We start from the raw sequence: 14,528 nt of genomic DNA, 5'->3' as shown, positions 1-14,528 counted from the left end.
CTTATCACCAATGTATTATTATTTCCACTGTTGTACAATAGAACTGTAGAATAGCTGCACCAATGTGGGAAGGATGGACAATACGTACAAATTCTGGAAACACTTTACTTGAATGCTGCTACATAACATTGACATGACCAAGCCATAAACATGCCATGGAAGATGTAATATGCTATCATGAGTTGTCATGATGGATTATGTCCAGTAATATAACAGTGTCTTGTTACCATGACTGGTAATTGTCATGACAGATATCCTAACATTTGATGTTATGACGGCAAAATAGAAACTTGGGAAAAATTATGTCAGTGTTATGTAGCAGGGTTCAAGTAAAGTGTACTAAGTGATTCTGAAGCATAATTGAGTTCCTCAGTATAACACCAGATTCTCATTTTTGTTACATAGCAATGGGAGAAAGACAAACTCTGCTGTCTTTTCCTTTGGGATTCAGCTACAGACGGCACATAGCACAGCTGGAATGTTATCCTCAAACTCAATGGCAGAGTTCACCTCTGTCCTGCTAAGCAGTGCTTTTAACGGGTGCACCCCCAAGGGTACTATGAGGCCATTTTGAGAGGGAACAGAGCTTATTAGCATGAATAGAAAGGAAAATTTATCACATCTCCTACTGAGGCTCATATTCAAGATTATGACAAATTATGCATCTCCGGTTTATGATGTGAAATTAAATGGGAAAACCCAGCTGGCACTGCAAATTGGTGTGAATCTCTTTGTCAGGACCACATCTGCTCAGCAACCATGGAACATGTATCTAAAGAATCATCATAAGCTACTGCCCTTAACTCCATCCAAATGGCACCATTTAGGGTTAACTAAAAAGCTGATTGTGCATCCCATGAACCTCTCTTTAACAGATGCGCCGCAGTTTTATCAGCCTCATAAACCAAAAAGATATTGTCTTTCTCAATGATCATTACTTAATATGCCCCAATCTGTAACAAGTGACCCTAAGGTCAAAAGAACATGACAATTCTAGTGATCACATCTGCATTCCACCCACTATATATGTGCTGTAGGAGCTGAGAGTCAACCTCTACTACATTTTGCCCTGAAGCTGACCAGCCACACTCCCTCTATCCTTGGTTGTATTAGCATACACTGCATTCACCCTCTTCTTTTCTCTGCCTCTAAGAAAGAAAAATAGCATTAAAAACTTTGAATAACTCATGCTGAATAATTCATGAAGCCCAGGCCTGAACCCTGGCAGGGATACTGTAAGAGATCGACAGAAACATTCTAAATGTAGTACTCAGCATATTTTATGAATTGCCATGGTGATACTGTTTCAAGGTGGAATCCAAATTGATTTCTTCACCAGAATATTTAATTTATTATGTGATGCTTCACAACAGAGTCAAACCAGTTTAAGGCTGTAAATCTGGTGAACTCTGTTCAGGTATCATCTCAGAGTCATTCTAACATTTACAGTGTACTATTAGATATTACTATTAGAACATACCACATTTGGCTTAGCAGATTACTGCATGGTTACCTATGGATTTCAAGCATTGCAATATTGCTTGGATAATAAACACTGTGCACTTGGCCCTACTTCTTGAGCGATATTTGTCATTATTTCTCCTAGCAATTTACTGCCACAAAAGGATTTAAACAGAGATTCTTGTCAAAAGTCAGAGACCACCCTTCTTTTATTTAATTTCCGGTCAAAATGGCCATTGAGGACAAGTTAATCGTTTCTCAGGAGATATTTCTGAAGTGATTAGATATAAGGTATTCAGTCTCTACAAGGGAGAGGGTAAAATGGAAAAACAGGAGTTTCCAAAACTAGAGTGAAAGAAAAATATTAAAAGATACAGAGAAAATGGGACTCCTAACAACCATGCAAGACCTATTAGACCACTATCATCAGAAAAAATACTTAAAGCTTTTAACTTTAAGAGATATGAGAAAATCAAGCTCCACTCTTGCTTCAGATCTAAAAAAAATCCACAGGTGTTTCTGTCCATCCTTCCACTGTGAGAAGACAACTCAGTGCTGTGGGTCTGAAAGAATGTGTAACTGTCAAGAAGCCATTACTGAGAAAAGGAAATACACAAAGAAGAAGAAAATTTGCAAATCGAACAAAGAAGCTTCTGATGTTCTCAGAACAATGGACTGACCACACCAGAGTACAGACTACATCTCTGAATGTGTTTGTGATTACTTAGATTGTGGGAAGCAGAAAATGCTACTTTTGTGAAGTACTGTACTTTGTTTTAACACAGCCACAGTGTGGGCCAGGCCTAAGAGAGCAAGCTTTTACTAAAACCCATTGGTCAACACATTTTAACTGATCTGGAAATCATCAAGCTTAAACCCTGTATGAGAGCTCTGAATCTCTTTTACTAAGTCAACTGAATGAATCTAGCATGCTTCAGACGGACTCAAAAACATCCTTTAAAATTATTGGGAATGTTCTAATTTGCCCTATTGTGACTGTCAACACTTTGCTAGCTAATTAATACAGGGGCTTATAGGAAGGATGGACTATATTGCTAACTGTACAGTTGTTAAAGTTAAGTGGGACTATTGATAGGCTCCCTCCTGTGTAAAAGAACGAATACCTTTCTGTTGTCTGTATTCTGCCATTAGATTTATAAAATAAAAGAGGCTGTTATCATTAACATTTTGTGGTATTACAACCTCCCCTCAGTCCTGCAGACTATCACTTTTTATGCAGTACTTCAGCCAAGCATCTTCTCAGGACTGTAATTTAGATTTGTGGTTTGCAAATATTGAACCCCATGGCATGGGTATTGTCTTACTGCCTTGGTCTGATTCCAGGTAATCTTAAAGAAGGCATCAGCCCTATTTACATTCAGTTCAGAAATGTATCAATGCACTAAAGCTGCCTTCTCAATTTGCTTTCACATATAAGCAGCTAATGGCATAGGAGCACATTTCACTGGCTACTTATTTCAGCAGACCCTCAGTGGGTCGTTATTTTCAGTCTCTTGGTGAAACAGTGTGGCGAGAGACCTGATGGTCATGCTTTTGTTAATAAATCACACACTTAGTGTGTGTACACTGGAGACATATTGAATTGCCTTTGTGGCCTCATTTCCATCACAGTGTACCTACATGGATAAACAACAAACAAAATAAAACACATGCAGCGCAACAATATATCGAGTGTATCATATTTTCATAAGATATAAAATACATAAAATGTAAAATAGTCAGAATTTAAGTATTATTCTGTAATTTCTTGTTTCTTGTTGTTAAATAATATTAAATTAGATTAGATTTTACATTGCTAAAGAGTTCCCATCTGTCCATTCTGTTGAGTAGTGAAGCTTTTAGGGTGCTTGTTTTAATACCACTGATGTAATGGCATTTTCTGTGGTGAGGTTCATAAGACTGTATCAATCAACAGTGAAGGCCATTAACACCATGTAGGCTTTTAGGCCATTGTAGTAATAACCATGCGCTTTTAAAGGGTCAGGCCATCGTAGTTGCAAAGACCATTTCTGGTAAATATATATAACCCAGAGGTGGATCACTAAATGTTTAAGTAATCTTAATTGATTGAATTTGAAAGTGCCTCTTTGCCTATTAAGCATGCACTATAAGGAAAGGTTAAAATGTCAAGCTCTTTAAATACAGAACGGTACATTACAAATATTGATTTGAGAAGATTCCCCTGCTCATCTTTTGAAAGTCTTCTCATCATGGTTTCAAATACGCAGTTTTCAGTGGTACACTGGCAAGTATATCTAGGTCAAGGGGTAAAAAAAATCCTCATGGTCAAGGAGAAGGTAATAGCTTGTATTGGTTGCTCCACCTGACCCAGCAAGTCTGCCAAGCTTACAGGCTACCATTTTTCAAATGCAGGTCATTGCAGTTAGAATAAAGTGTATTTGACCTTGCTGATATTAGCCTGTGTGTTCTTACAGGTAGCCTGTAGAGCTGATTATCACAACCAAAGCTACACTACCATGGAAGGTAGTTTAATGAGGACTATTCAGAAGGAGAATGCCTCAAATGAGTAAGTATGCAACTATTGTACAAAGTGTACATGTGTTGTAAGCCTATGATTTTAAAAAGGAAAATGTTCAATTACCATTGATTATTATGCTACAGTTGTTGTGTTTATGTTTGCGCCTGGGCACTGGCTCAAGTAGTTACACCACCAAGCCTCTGCTGCTCAATTCATAATGCAGTTTGAAATGTCACTGTCTCAGTTTGTAGCAAATTATAGTATTCTGACTGCAGTTACACGTAACAAGTTCTCAGTCAAGTGTTGCTGTACTTGGGCATGCACTGAGGCACGCTTTATCTTTTTAAGTGCTTAATATATACATATGGCTGTTTGATATGATGCATTTCAAAGCTTTCTGTCTTAGGCACTTGTCCTGAGATCTCATAAGACAGGGCAAGGAAGCCAGATTTGTTTTGCAGGCCAGTCTCTTTCCTCTCTGAGAGAAACGTGTTTACTTCCTACCAAAGCATGTTGTGACCTTACATGAGACACAGTGCACTAGAGTCGCTTGAAGAAGGAAAACAAGCAGGTATTTTCTCCTGAAGACAAAGCACTTAGGGGATGAATATAAGCAGCAACGGAAGCGTGGCTTTATAATCTCGTAAATTTCGATCGACTGGCAAATTTAATGCCGTCTTTCCTTGAACTGCACTTATACGTAAATATCATGCCATGTATAGATAATTCATGTTTTTGCCCTTCGCAATTTTATAGCTCTTGCACCAGCGGTCTCCAGTGTAATAGTGCTCTCTCTGCAACATTTAAAACTCTGAGCATGAATGCATTAACATGCACTGAAATATTCCCGCTGCAGGTTATGAAAATGCAGGGTAAAACTCCCCATGAATGACGCTGTATATTACAGTATGTGTTATCTGTGTGATAAAAAAGCACAAGCCTGGTCTGCCTCAGCGGTTGCCAGCGAGATGTCTGCCTAATGAATAATTTATCCTGGGATATTTCAGAGAGCTGTGTTTCTACGCTGCGCGTGCCATGTGAATGAACTATCCCCAGGTGAGCAGTGGTGGCAGCTGCGTCGTGGAGTTGATTGGAAAATGATATCCTCTGAGGACAAAGCCAACATGTTAGTAGTGCTGCTGAGTAGTAAACATAGCAAATGAGAATAAAACAAACCCTGTGATTAGTGTGCACGTGACTGGCATAATCAGCTTGAGTAAAGTGGCGGTTTAATACTGTAGTCTCTACATAATGCTGGTTAAACCACTCAAGGCTGACTCTCGGTGAGGCTTACTGTAAATCCGCACAGTGTTGTAATAATAGCTCTATCATTCAACTTTCTCAGCCCAGTACAGTCAGTCAGTTCATTACGGCATGTGATTAAATTCTGGCGTTTGGGGAAAAAACTGCACCTGTGCTTCATGCCTACAAGCATAACTTAACGGGTTCCTCTGTGACGTTAGCTGACAGCTGCAGGCACATCTTCACATGTATGCTCGGTGTTTCTATTTCTGCTCAGAGCTTTTTTTTACCTGTCTGTGGCTTCCTCCTCGGAGGGCTCCTGTGGGTTGCTCTTCACATGCTCCTGGCTGCTCTTGCTGTCCTCTTTCCTGGCGCTGGTGGGCGAGTTGTTCTTTGGAGAGTCCTCGCTGGCTTGGAGATGCTGGATGATGTTCTGCTGGTGCCATGATTGATTGCCTGGCCTGACATAGACAGGTGTGGGGCTGGGAGTGGGAGCCAGAATGCTGTGCACTGGGCTGTTGCTCTTGCGAAGTCCCCCTCTGTCCCGGGAGTGACTCTTCAGTCGGCTCTGGACCGGTGTACCTCGGTGGTCGAAGCCCTCTTGCTGAATATAGCCCCCATTGCCAGCTGAGGTCTGCGAGGAATGACTGAACCAGCGCCAGCGAAGCCTGAGGATCTGCTTCACGTCGAACTCCTTCTTCCCTGACACCGACATCCTATTTGCCCTCAGCGCGATGCTCGTGGCTCATGGAATCCTGGCAGTAACGAGGCGAAGAGCCTAAGCCTCAGCTTCAGCAGCTTTCCTTCTTTTGTCTTTGTTGCTGGTTGTGGTCGGTGAGGGAACAGTCTGCAGCTTTTGTCTGAGCTTACTCTCTCTTCTCTAACCCCCCCCACCCCTTTCTAACTCTGTCTACTGCTCCTGGTGCTCAGTTATAGCACATGCATGATGTACTCTGTCTCTATCGCCCTCTTTCCTCCCCTCTGTCATTCCGTGGCTCTGTGGGCACACAGAAAATAAGCCAAAATGAAGAGCACTCCCACAAGCCCTGCCCACTTTCCAGCCGTCGATGATGTTGAGCAGAGATGGTAACGAAGCAGAGGTCAAATCTTAGTTGAGTAGATCATGTAGCACAGGAAGGAAAAGCAGCACTAGCACTGTCTTCCTCCAGAAGCAGCAGCATCCTCTTTGCTCTGGGTTATACTCTGCCTGTCTCTTTTATGCTTGCACACATGCACACCCACACTTGCTCCGTCTCTCTCTCTCTCTCTCTCTCTCTCGCTCTCACTCACATCCTCTATCACACACATGCACACAGACATACACATGCGCTCCACAGTCTCCTCATCTGGTGAGGTCCCATGGGAGACAGGCTCAATCTATCAATGCAGAAAACCATGTAGAAAAAAATCAGCCTAGGTGACGACTAAACATTTAGTTCCAAAGTCAGAAGAGACACTTTTTTTAACTGCAAATTTACACTTGATGTTCGTTTATGATCTTTAACAAGTTTTTTTTTTCTTCAGTATGTCTTAAAATATGTGACAAGACAAGTTGACCAATTTTTTCGCATCTTAGGTTGTGTCTTGACACTTTCTGGGATGAAATAACATCATTTTGAACAATTTAATGTAATTATCTGTTTAGAATAACGTTATGTGCCGCAAGATTGCCACAGAATGAGCACAGTAGCGAGAAAATGTTGCAAAGCAAAGAGGCACAGTTTCCCATTTCTACATTTGAATTTTGCAATCTTTCTAGCTTGGTGGTGAGTGTGATAATTAAATTTCAAATGCATTGTTACTGAGTACAAATGCATATTTTGTGAATAGCATTTCAATTATCATTTTGACACCATTATTTCATAATCACATGAAACATATTCATCCAGTTTAGGAAATGTTTTAATTTAAATGAAGATACTCATGAAGCATCCAAATCTCTGTGTGAATGAGATGTCAATACTAGTATACCAAATGGCAATTTAAAATCGCAGTACTGAATTTGAAGTTTCATTTTGAGCTTAATATTGCATATATGAGTGGGAAATTTAGATGCAAACATTCAAATACATCACCATTTTACATGTTACATTTTCATTTTAATTTTGATACTGATATGCATCCATACTGTTTCCCCTTTAACATTTGAATTTTGCTATTTTGCTAGCTTGGTGGTGAGTTTGATAATTACATTTGAATCGCATTGTTACTGAGTACAAATGCATATTAGGTGAGTAGCATTTTAATATTCATTTTGACACCATTATTTCATAATCATCCAGTTTAGGAAATACATTTTAATTTAAATAAAGCTGAAGTGTCCAAATCTCTGTGTAAATGAAATATCAGTAGTAATATATCAAATGGCAAATGTAAATGGAGTTACTGAATTTGAATTTTCTTTTTGAACTCAAACTTGCACGAATGAGTGGGAAATGTAAACTCAAACTCAAATATTTTCTTATTAATTTTGATATGCTTCAATAGTTAGAATAGTTAGATTTTAACTGTTGAAATATTTGAATCCATAAAAAGCACTGACAATATTCTCAGTGACTCCAAGTGGAGCCTAGTGTCCAGATAGAACCCAAAAGCCTGTTGTACAAGTATTTTGTACAGTTATGATTTTTGCTTCAGTGAATCGGCCATAAATTTGGTGATGGCTTCAGTAAGGTTCTATGGGCTGTGCTTCCACTGGCTTCCTCAAACAAATTCATGCAGACTATACTGTCTGTCACATGCAGCTCATGTTAAATAAACAAACCACACCACCGTGCAGTGATACAGAGTAGAAATTGTTTCACAAAAAATACTGAATTTCTGTGTGAGTGATGAGTGATATAGAAGCTTGTTAAGATTTTCAGGTTCTGAAATTGTAGGGAAAGCTGTGTAGTGTTAAAGCAACTGCCTGCAATCCATACCGATGACATTAGGTATGCCATTGGACACTGGAGCATGACACAATGGCTCTGCTTGGCCTGCCATATTATTTCAATAAACTATAACGAATCAAGAGGGAGGAATTTCACATTCTCATTGAGCCGTTGGAACAAATGTGCAGGATTTGTCTATTGTTAACTGTTGTTTTTATAGTTACGTTGAAGCAACTTGAAGCTACCATATGTGCAGTACTTAACAGCCAACACAAGTCCTTTTCCACGAAAATTCTGGAACAATATCAGGATGCAATCTCAGACTCACAATCCTTATTTTAAAGCCATTCTATGTAAGGTTTGAGGGCCTGAAGACCACTCTGGTGGAAACGTTTAATGTGCAATCCTAAGAAAACAATACAACAAAATGCAACAGCACAGTATCCTAACAAAAACAAAAAAGAGCTCATATCATACTTGTTTTGAAAGAAATTCACTGGCCGTCTATATCTTTTTGCATAGATTTTAAAGTTCTGTTACTAGGTTTTAAAGCTCTAAATGGCCTAGTTCCTGCATACCAGCAGATCTTAGATCTGCAGATACTGGCCTTTTGCAAATACCTTCTGTAAAATACAGAAAATGTCTTTTTGTTATTATGCTTCTAAAAAATGGAAGTCAATTCCATTTTTTATTAGATAGACATGCTCAGTACATGCTTTCAAGAAACATTTGAAAACGGATCTCTTTAAATTTTGTAACGTCAGTTGTGCTTTGGATCCCTTCCCCGAGCAGATGAATCTGATGATTGTGAGGACATTGAAAGAGTATTCCAGTCCAAACTTGGTGGTCTTGGTGTATTATCTACTATTGTGATCATACCTTCATCAGTATAATGTTCATTTTGCATTTGAGACCTAAACATCGAGGCAGACCTTCTTTTAGAGTCTGTGCGTGTGACATTAATGCATAAAGACATATGACATGGTCTTAAATCCAACCCGACACCTCTGACTTTAAAATGATTATTTCAGGCTTTACAGGGAGACTCACATCAGAGCACCAACACCATATTTCAGTGTCTTTCTTTTTTCCTGCCTCAGTAATGCTACTTCAGTTTTAACAAAAAAATTGCATAGTGTGGCATAGTGTTCTGTTGCAGACTGGATATGGCTACATGCAGACTCTTAAAAATATTTCAGTGTGCAGCACAATATATCCCAGAGTTTATCATCTACTTCTGCACACAAGCACTTGGTATTCCTATACCAGTGGTACAGTCAATGATTTATTAATGTGCTGTTGACTGTTCTACTGTCAGGCCTGAAAATATAAGAACGGCTCTCCTTTAAAATCAGTGGGCTCTGTTGAAGAACAGTATGTATTGGGAAGAACTTGACCATCTTATTCTCTTGTGGGATAGAGGAGCTTTAAACCCCTGGCAAAATTTTTCACACTAAATTGGAAATGTTAGCAAAGTGTGATCACATAATACATATGAAGTAATTCCATTTTAAAGGTTCATGAACCAGAACTAGAGAAAATAGACACAGACTTACTATCGAAAATGGACATAGATCATTATGTTACATAATTTCCATATTATTAAGAGCTGTTGATTTTGTACACACATGCTGCAATGTATGCCATCTCAGTTATCAAATATTATTTTAATATAGTAACCAGAATAAAATGAAGTAAGCATATCTTTCTTATGTGAGAGGTACTTACACAGACCCAGTGTATACAAAGGTTTAAGTGCCCCCCGTCAGGTTAAATTACATATTTATTTGATTTTCTAAGTGAAAACAAGTTAACACATCCTCTACAGAGAACACACTTCTGCACAGTTTCATACATAATGACTGTTTGTTGTATTTAGCATATCCTCTTGAGACCCAGAAACAAGTTTGAGAATTTCAGTAATTTTAAGATGAAAACCGATCAGGCATAACATTATGACCACCTCCTTGCTTCTACGCTCATTGTCCATTTTATCAACTCCACTAACTATAAATGTGCACTTTGTAGTTCTACAATTACAGACTGTAGTCCATCTGTTTCTCTGCATACTTTGTTAGCCCCCTTTTACCCTGTTCTTCAGTGGTCAGGACTCCCATGGACCCTCACAGAGCAGGTACTATTTGGGTGGTGGATCATTCTCAGCACTGCAGTAACACTGATGTGGTGGTGATGTGTTAGTGTGTGTTGCGCTGGTCTGAGTGGATCAGACACAGCAGTGCTGCTGGAGTATGCAGAGAAACAGATGGACTGCAGTCTGTAATTGTAGAACTACAAAGTGTACCTACATAGTAAGTGGAGCTGATAAAATGAACAATGAGCGTAGAAACAAGGAGGTGGTCATAATGTTATGCCTGATCAGTGTAAGTCTGGCTGAAAGAATACTGTAACTTTTTTTTTCAAAAACACCTTTTTAATTCAATCTTTATGTAATGTCCTTTGTAGTGGACAACAGGACCTTGCAAAAAAATTATGTTGATGTCATATTTCTTGTTTGTATTCTGCATCAGACCAACTTCAGCAACCACTTCAAAACCCTTGTCATCAATGTACTGCTCAAATTAATGACAGGGCATCCAGTCAGTACGGCTTTGGGTGTTGTCATTTAGCAGCAAGCTCTGTTCTATGGTAGGGATGAATCTTAGGTGTAAACGGAGAGGGAAGAGAATTAATTTTATTTTAATGTTTATGTAAAAGGCGATTTTCTAATAAATTAGGAAATTAAATAAGGTTCAGATCCCCAGCACACCAAAAAGAAAAAAAATATAGTTATATCACAGTAATTTAACTGCTAAGCTTACATGTTATTGCTCTAACCCAAACTAGATCAAGAGAGTTGTGAGCATCTTTTAATTTTCTCTGCCTAAGTCAAATTCCTGTCAGCTGTGCTACCATGAATTTCATATAAAAACAGATTTAGTAAGTTCCCATGTCCACCAAGAGGACGTTAAAAAAGTATGTTGTTACGTGGTTAAACGTTTATGCATATCAATAAAAAATTGCTTTGAAAACATTTTTCTACCTAAAACATATCAACTAAAGACTTCAGAAACATCATAAACGCATATTTCTCAACTAGTCACTTCTCTTGCATTTAAATGTGGTTGCTGAAATGGCAGCCGCAGAACTCCTGTTGTGAATGAAACCCCCCAACAAATGATGTACCATTGGAAAGGCCAGGATGTCCTCTATATGGTGCACCAGCACTGTATCCTATAGGGTTTTTGAAATATCCTTTGGGGACACGTCCTCCAGACAACAAAAGTGGATTACCAGGTTTTAGGAAGATTTTAAAAATATAAAAATGAAAAAAAAATAAAATAAAAGTTTTTGTATTTTTAACATATTAAAATATAAAAATAAAACTTCAAATTTAATATCGTCTGTTTGGCACATTTTATATATGTTATTTGTTTCCAATATGTTTTATTCTACAATGCTGTGTAATAAACATAACATAAAATAACAAAAAATGAAAAACAATTCTTTTGTAAAAGTTGTATTAATCATAATGTAGCATTTATATTTCCTGTATATCATGAAAATACCATATTTAACTTAAAATCAACAAAACATGTTATTTAACCAGGGGTATTCAAACATTTGCATGCAATTGTATGTAGAAAATCATTTTTGTCAACTTAGATCATTAAAAAACATTAGGTACATCTGGTAGTTCTTATTTTTTCACTCCTGGCTGTGTGAAAAGGTTTAATTACAGATAGCGTATATTTGACATCTCGGTAGCTTGATGCATTATTTAAGGTAATTTATGCAGGGAACAGCAGGGAGTAGAGGGCACGTGTCTGGGATGGATGGATTTCCTTTTGTTTGGATCTACTCTGTTATGACTGTAGGCTCATGAGAGCAGTATTACCTTGCTTATTTACCGCTTGATGTTTCTCTGAAAGTCCACTGTTTTAATTTCATTGCTTGTTTTGTGCATCATTAGCTTAGCATTGTTTTAACCATAAGACTCATACAAATTGTACACTTGACACTTCTTAATTTGGGAACGGCCTGCTATTGATTATTTTGATTTATGTAAAGCTATTATCCTCTGCGTACTGTTGATAAGGATCAATGAAGATTATTTTGTTTTAAATGAGAAATAAAGCAATTTTGTCACTTCATTGTCAATAACAACAACCATAACAAAAAAAGTGCCTCACTTAGCATGATAAATGTCTTACAGCTGTTTCTAAAATGCTATGGCGACCTGTCCAGGGTGTATTCTTCCTTCTGCCCAATGACCGCTGGAATAGGCTCAAGCACCCCCCCGCGACCCAGAAGGATAAGCGGTTTAGATAATGTGTGTGTGTGTGTGGATATGAATGGATTTCCAGGTAATCTGTAATACATGTTTACAGTATATTACATTTTGTGCTAAGTGGTACAGTCTAGCCACAGGCTTTCATATGCAGTGTGCCTTTCAGGGTCAGAAGTAACTCATACACTCTCATTTTTTAAATGGAACTGTGGAGCCATATGTGACACATGAATAATATTAATATGTTCACCAGGCAAATTAATAAAACAGTGAAACAAGCGTGGATTTGAACTTGCTGGTGCAGTCAGTATCTTGTATCAAATTTTAATTTATGGACATAATCTGAAATATATCATGCTCATGATAACCTCTTTAATTGCAGAAGGAATCAAGGACACTGTCTGCTCCTTTTAAGGCAAGAGGTGCCAGTTCAGACTGGCATTGTACTATCAGCAAACAAATGCCTTTTTTCATTTAAAATCAAAATAAAAATTGTACCTCACTTAAAATTTTGTGCCATGATGACTTTCTTTGCCCTTTATAAAAATTTCAAATTTCAAAAATATAAAATGACTGAAAACTGGAAATGCAAATATTGGTAAAATTGTCAATGTTTCCATAAAATTTTGTATGACTAATGTAATTAATTAGGATAGAAATACATTTGCGGAATAAATAATGCAACTAGAATAAAGTCATATGACTGCTTATGTTTGTGATTTTCTCCATAGCTACAAAACAAGACAGAAAACAGCAGGTACCAGTACAGAGATGAAGAAATGCAAATGTGCCTTTATCTTATCAGATAAGATAGAGAAAAAGGCATTATGGAGATATTAGACTGTGTACAGATGCCTGCAGCTGACTAATGGACATTTCCTAAGCCATTATGTTTACCAGTGCATGCTGTCTCCAAGCTTGTATGATTTAAAATATAGCCATAAAATGAAACAAAACAGCAACAAAAAGCTGCCCAACATTAAAGATTTCTTTTTAAATTCTCTACAGTTCAGAATAAAGTCAAACTTTCTATCTTTTTAGAAGCTTGTTTAAACTGTCTTGTACTACCATTAAACCATAGGTTATTAATTACCATGATTGGGCTTTATCTCTGTTTTCTTTATTTTAAAGAATAAAGAATCATCAGATCCCATAATTCAAGAAAGTAACATAGTTTTTTTATCATAATTTATACTTAAATCTATTTAGCCTTTTAATTACATTTGCATCCTGCATTAGTTACTTTAAACAAGAAAAAGCCACACTGATTTTTTTTATAAATATTAATTCCCTAGTATTCTTTCCTTTGCTCTCATAAATAAAAGTGTTGATTATAATAAAGAGCAGAATATTAAAATGTTTCTTATTCATTCTCTCATGAGAACGCTGCAAATAATTGGTCCTTACAAGTATTGTGTACTAAGAGATGTATTAAGAGGAAAAATTAGGTCTTACCTTTCAAATTTTACAGTAAAATCGCTGTGTTGGTCAGTATTCCCTGTTACAGAAAGCAGCAAATGTGTCTAACTAGGATTGGCTTTTCTTAGTTTTAAGTGAATCCAAACAGGGTTCTCCTTTGTTCTGCAAAGCTCTGCTCCACTGGCAAGCACTTGCACACTAAAAAGAATTGCATTTTCCTCCCAGAGAGGAAATTCGTTCCTTCCTCAGCATTGGCCTCAATGGCTAGGTTTGAACAACCAGGAAACCAGGCATCATTTCCTGTTTTCTTGGCTCTACTGCCATTTTAAAAACCCTCAGTTTGAAGTACTGATGATGACTGACTTGAGCATGTATCAGTTTCCTCATACATGTGATGAGTAGGTGTGGAAGTGAGAACAGAGTTTTGTTGGATCACATTCATAAAGTAAGACTTGTATATTTGTTTAACTTAAAAACATAGGAACATTTGTACGTATTGAACACACATACACAGTAGTAATTGAACACTTTATTTGGCTTGTTTTGCAGCTGACACAGGAAACAAAATAAGTAACAGTTTAGAAACTTGTAGCATAAATGTCCCATATGGGCATTGCCCTATTCAATAAGTCTGTAGTCATTCTTTTACAATTCAGCACAGCCTTTCACTGAATGAAAATCAGTTGAGTGGGAGGGAGAGAGAGAGATTCAACTGAAAATAAAACGAGAGAAATATCTAAGTGTT

The 14,528-nt window shown here is 37.6% G+C and overlaps 1 protein-coding gene across 2 annotated transcripts in view; it reads right to left on the bottom strand.

Moving 5' to 3' along the window:
- The window catches only part of klhl4 (kelch-like family member 4), a 46,373-nt gene extending 32,049 nt beyond the window's left edge, over positions 1-14,324 (bottom strand). Inside the window, exon 1 of one of the 2 annotated variants that reach the window (XM_036568548.1) lies at positions 13,820-14,324. Coding sequence is in view for 1 of the 2 variants with exons in the window: in XM_036568547.1 (XP_036424440.1) it covers positions 5,494-5,918 (425 nt within the window). In the remaining variant the exon portion in view is untranslated. Of the gene's footprint in view, positions 1-5,493; positions 5,919-13,819 lie in introns of those variants that run through there. The other variant, XM_036568547.1, reaches the window with a different exon arrangement.
- Between the last annotated feature and the right edge of the window lie 204 nt (positions 14,325-14,528).

The sequence above is a fragment of the Colossoma macropomum genome, unplaced genomic scaffold, assembly GCF_904425465.1.
Source record: "Colossoma macropomum unplaced genomic scaffold, Colossoma_macropomum, whole genome shotgun sequence".
In the NCBI taxonomy this organism is placed as follows: Eukaryota; Metazoa; Chordata; class Actinopteri; order Characiformes; family Serrasalmidae; genus Colossoma; species Colossoma macropomum.
This window is presented reverse-complemented; position numbering and strand designations above follow the sequence as displayed.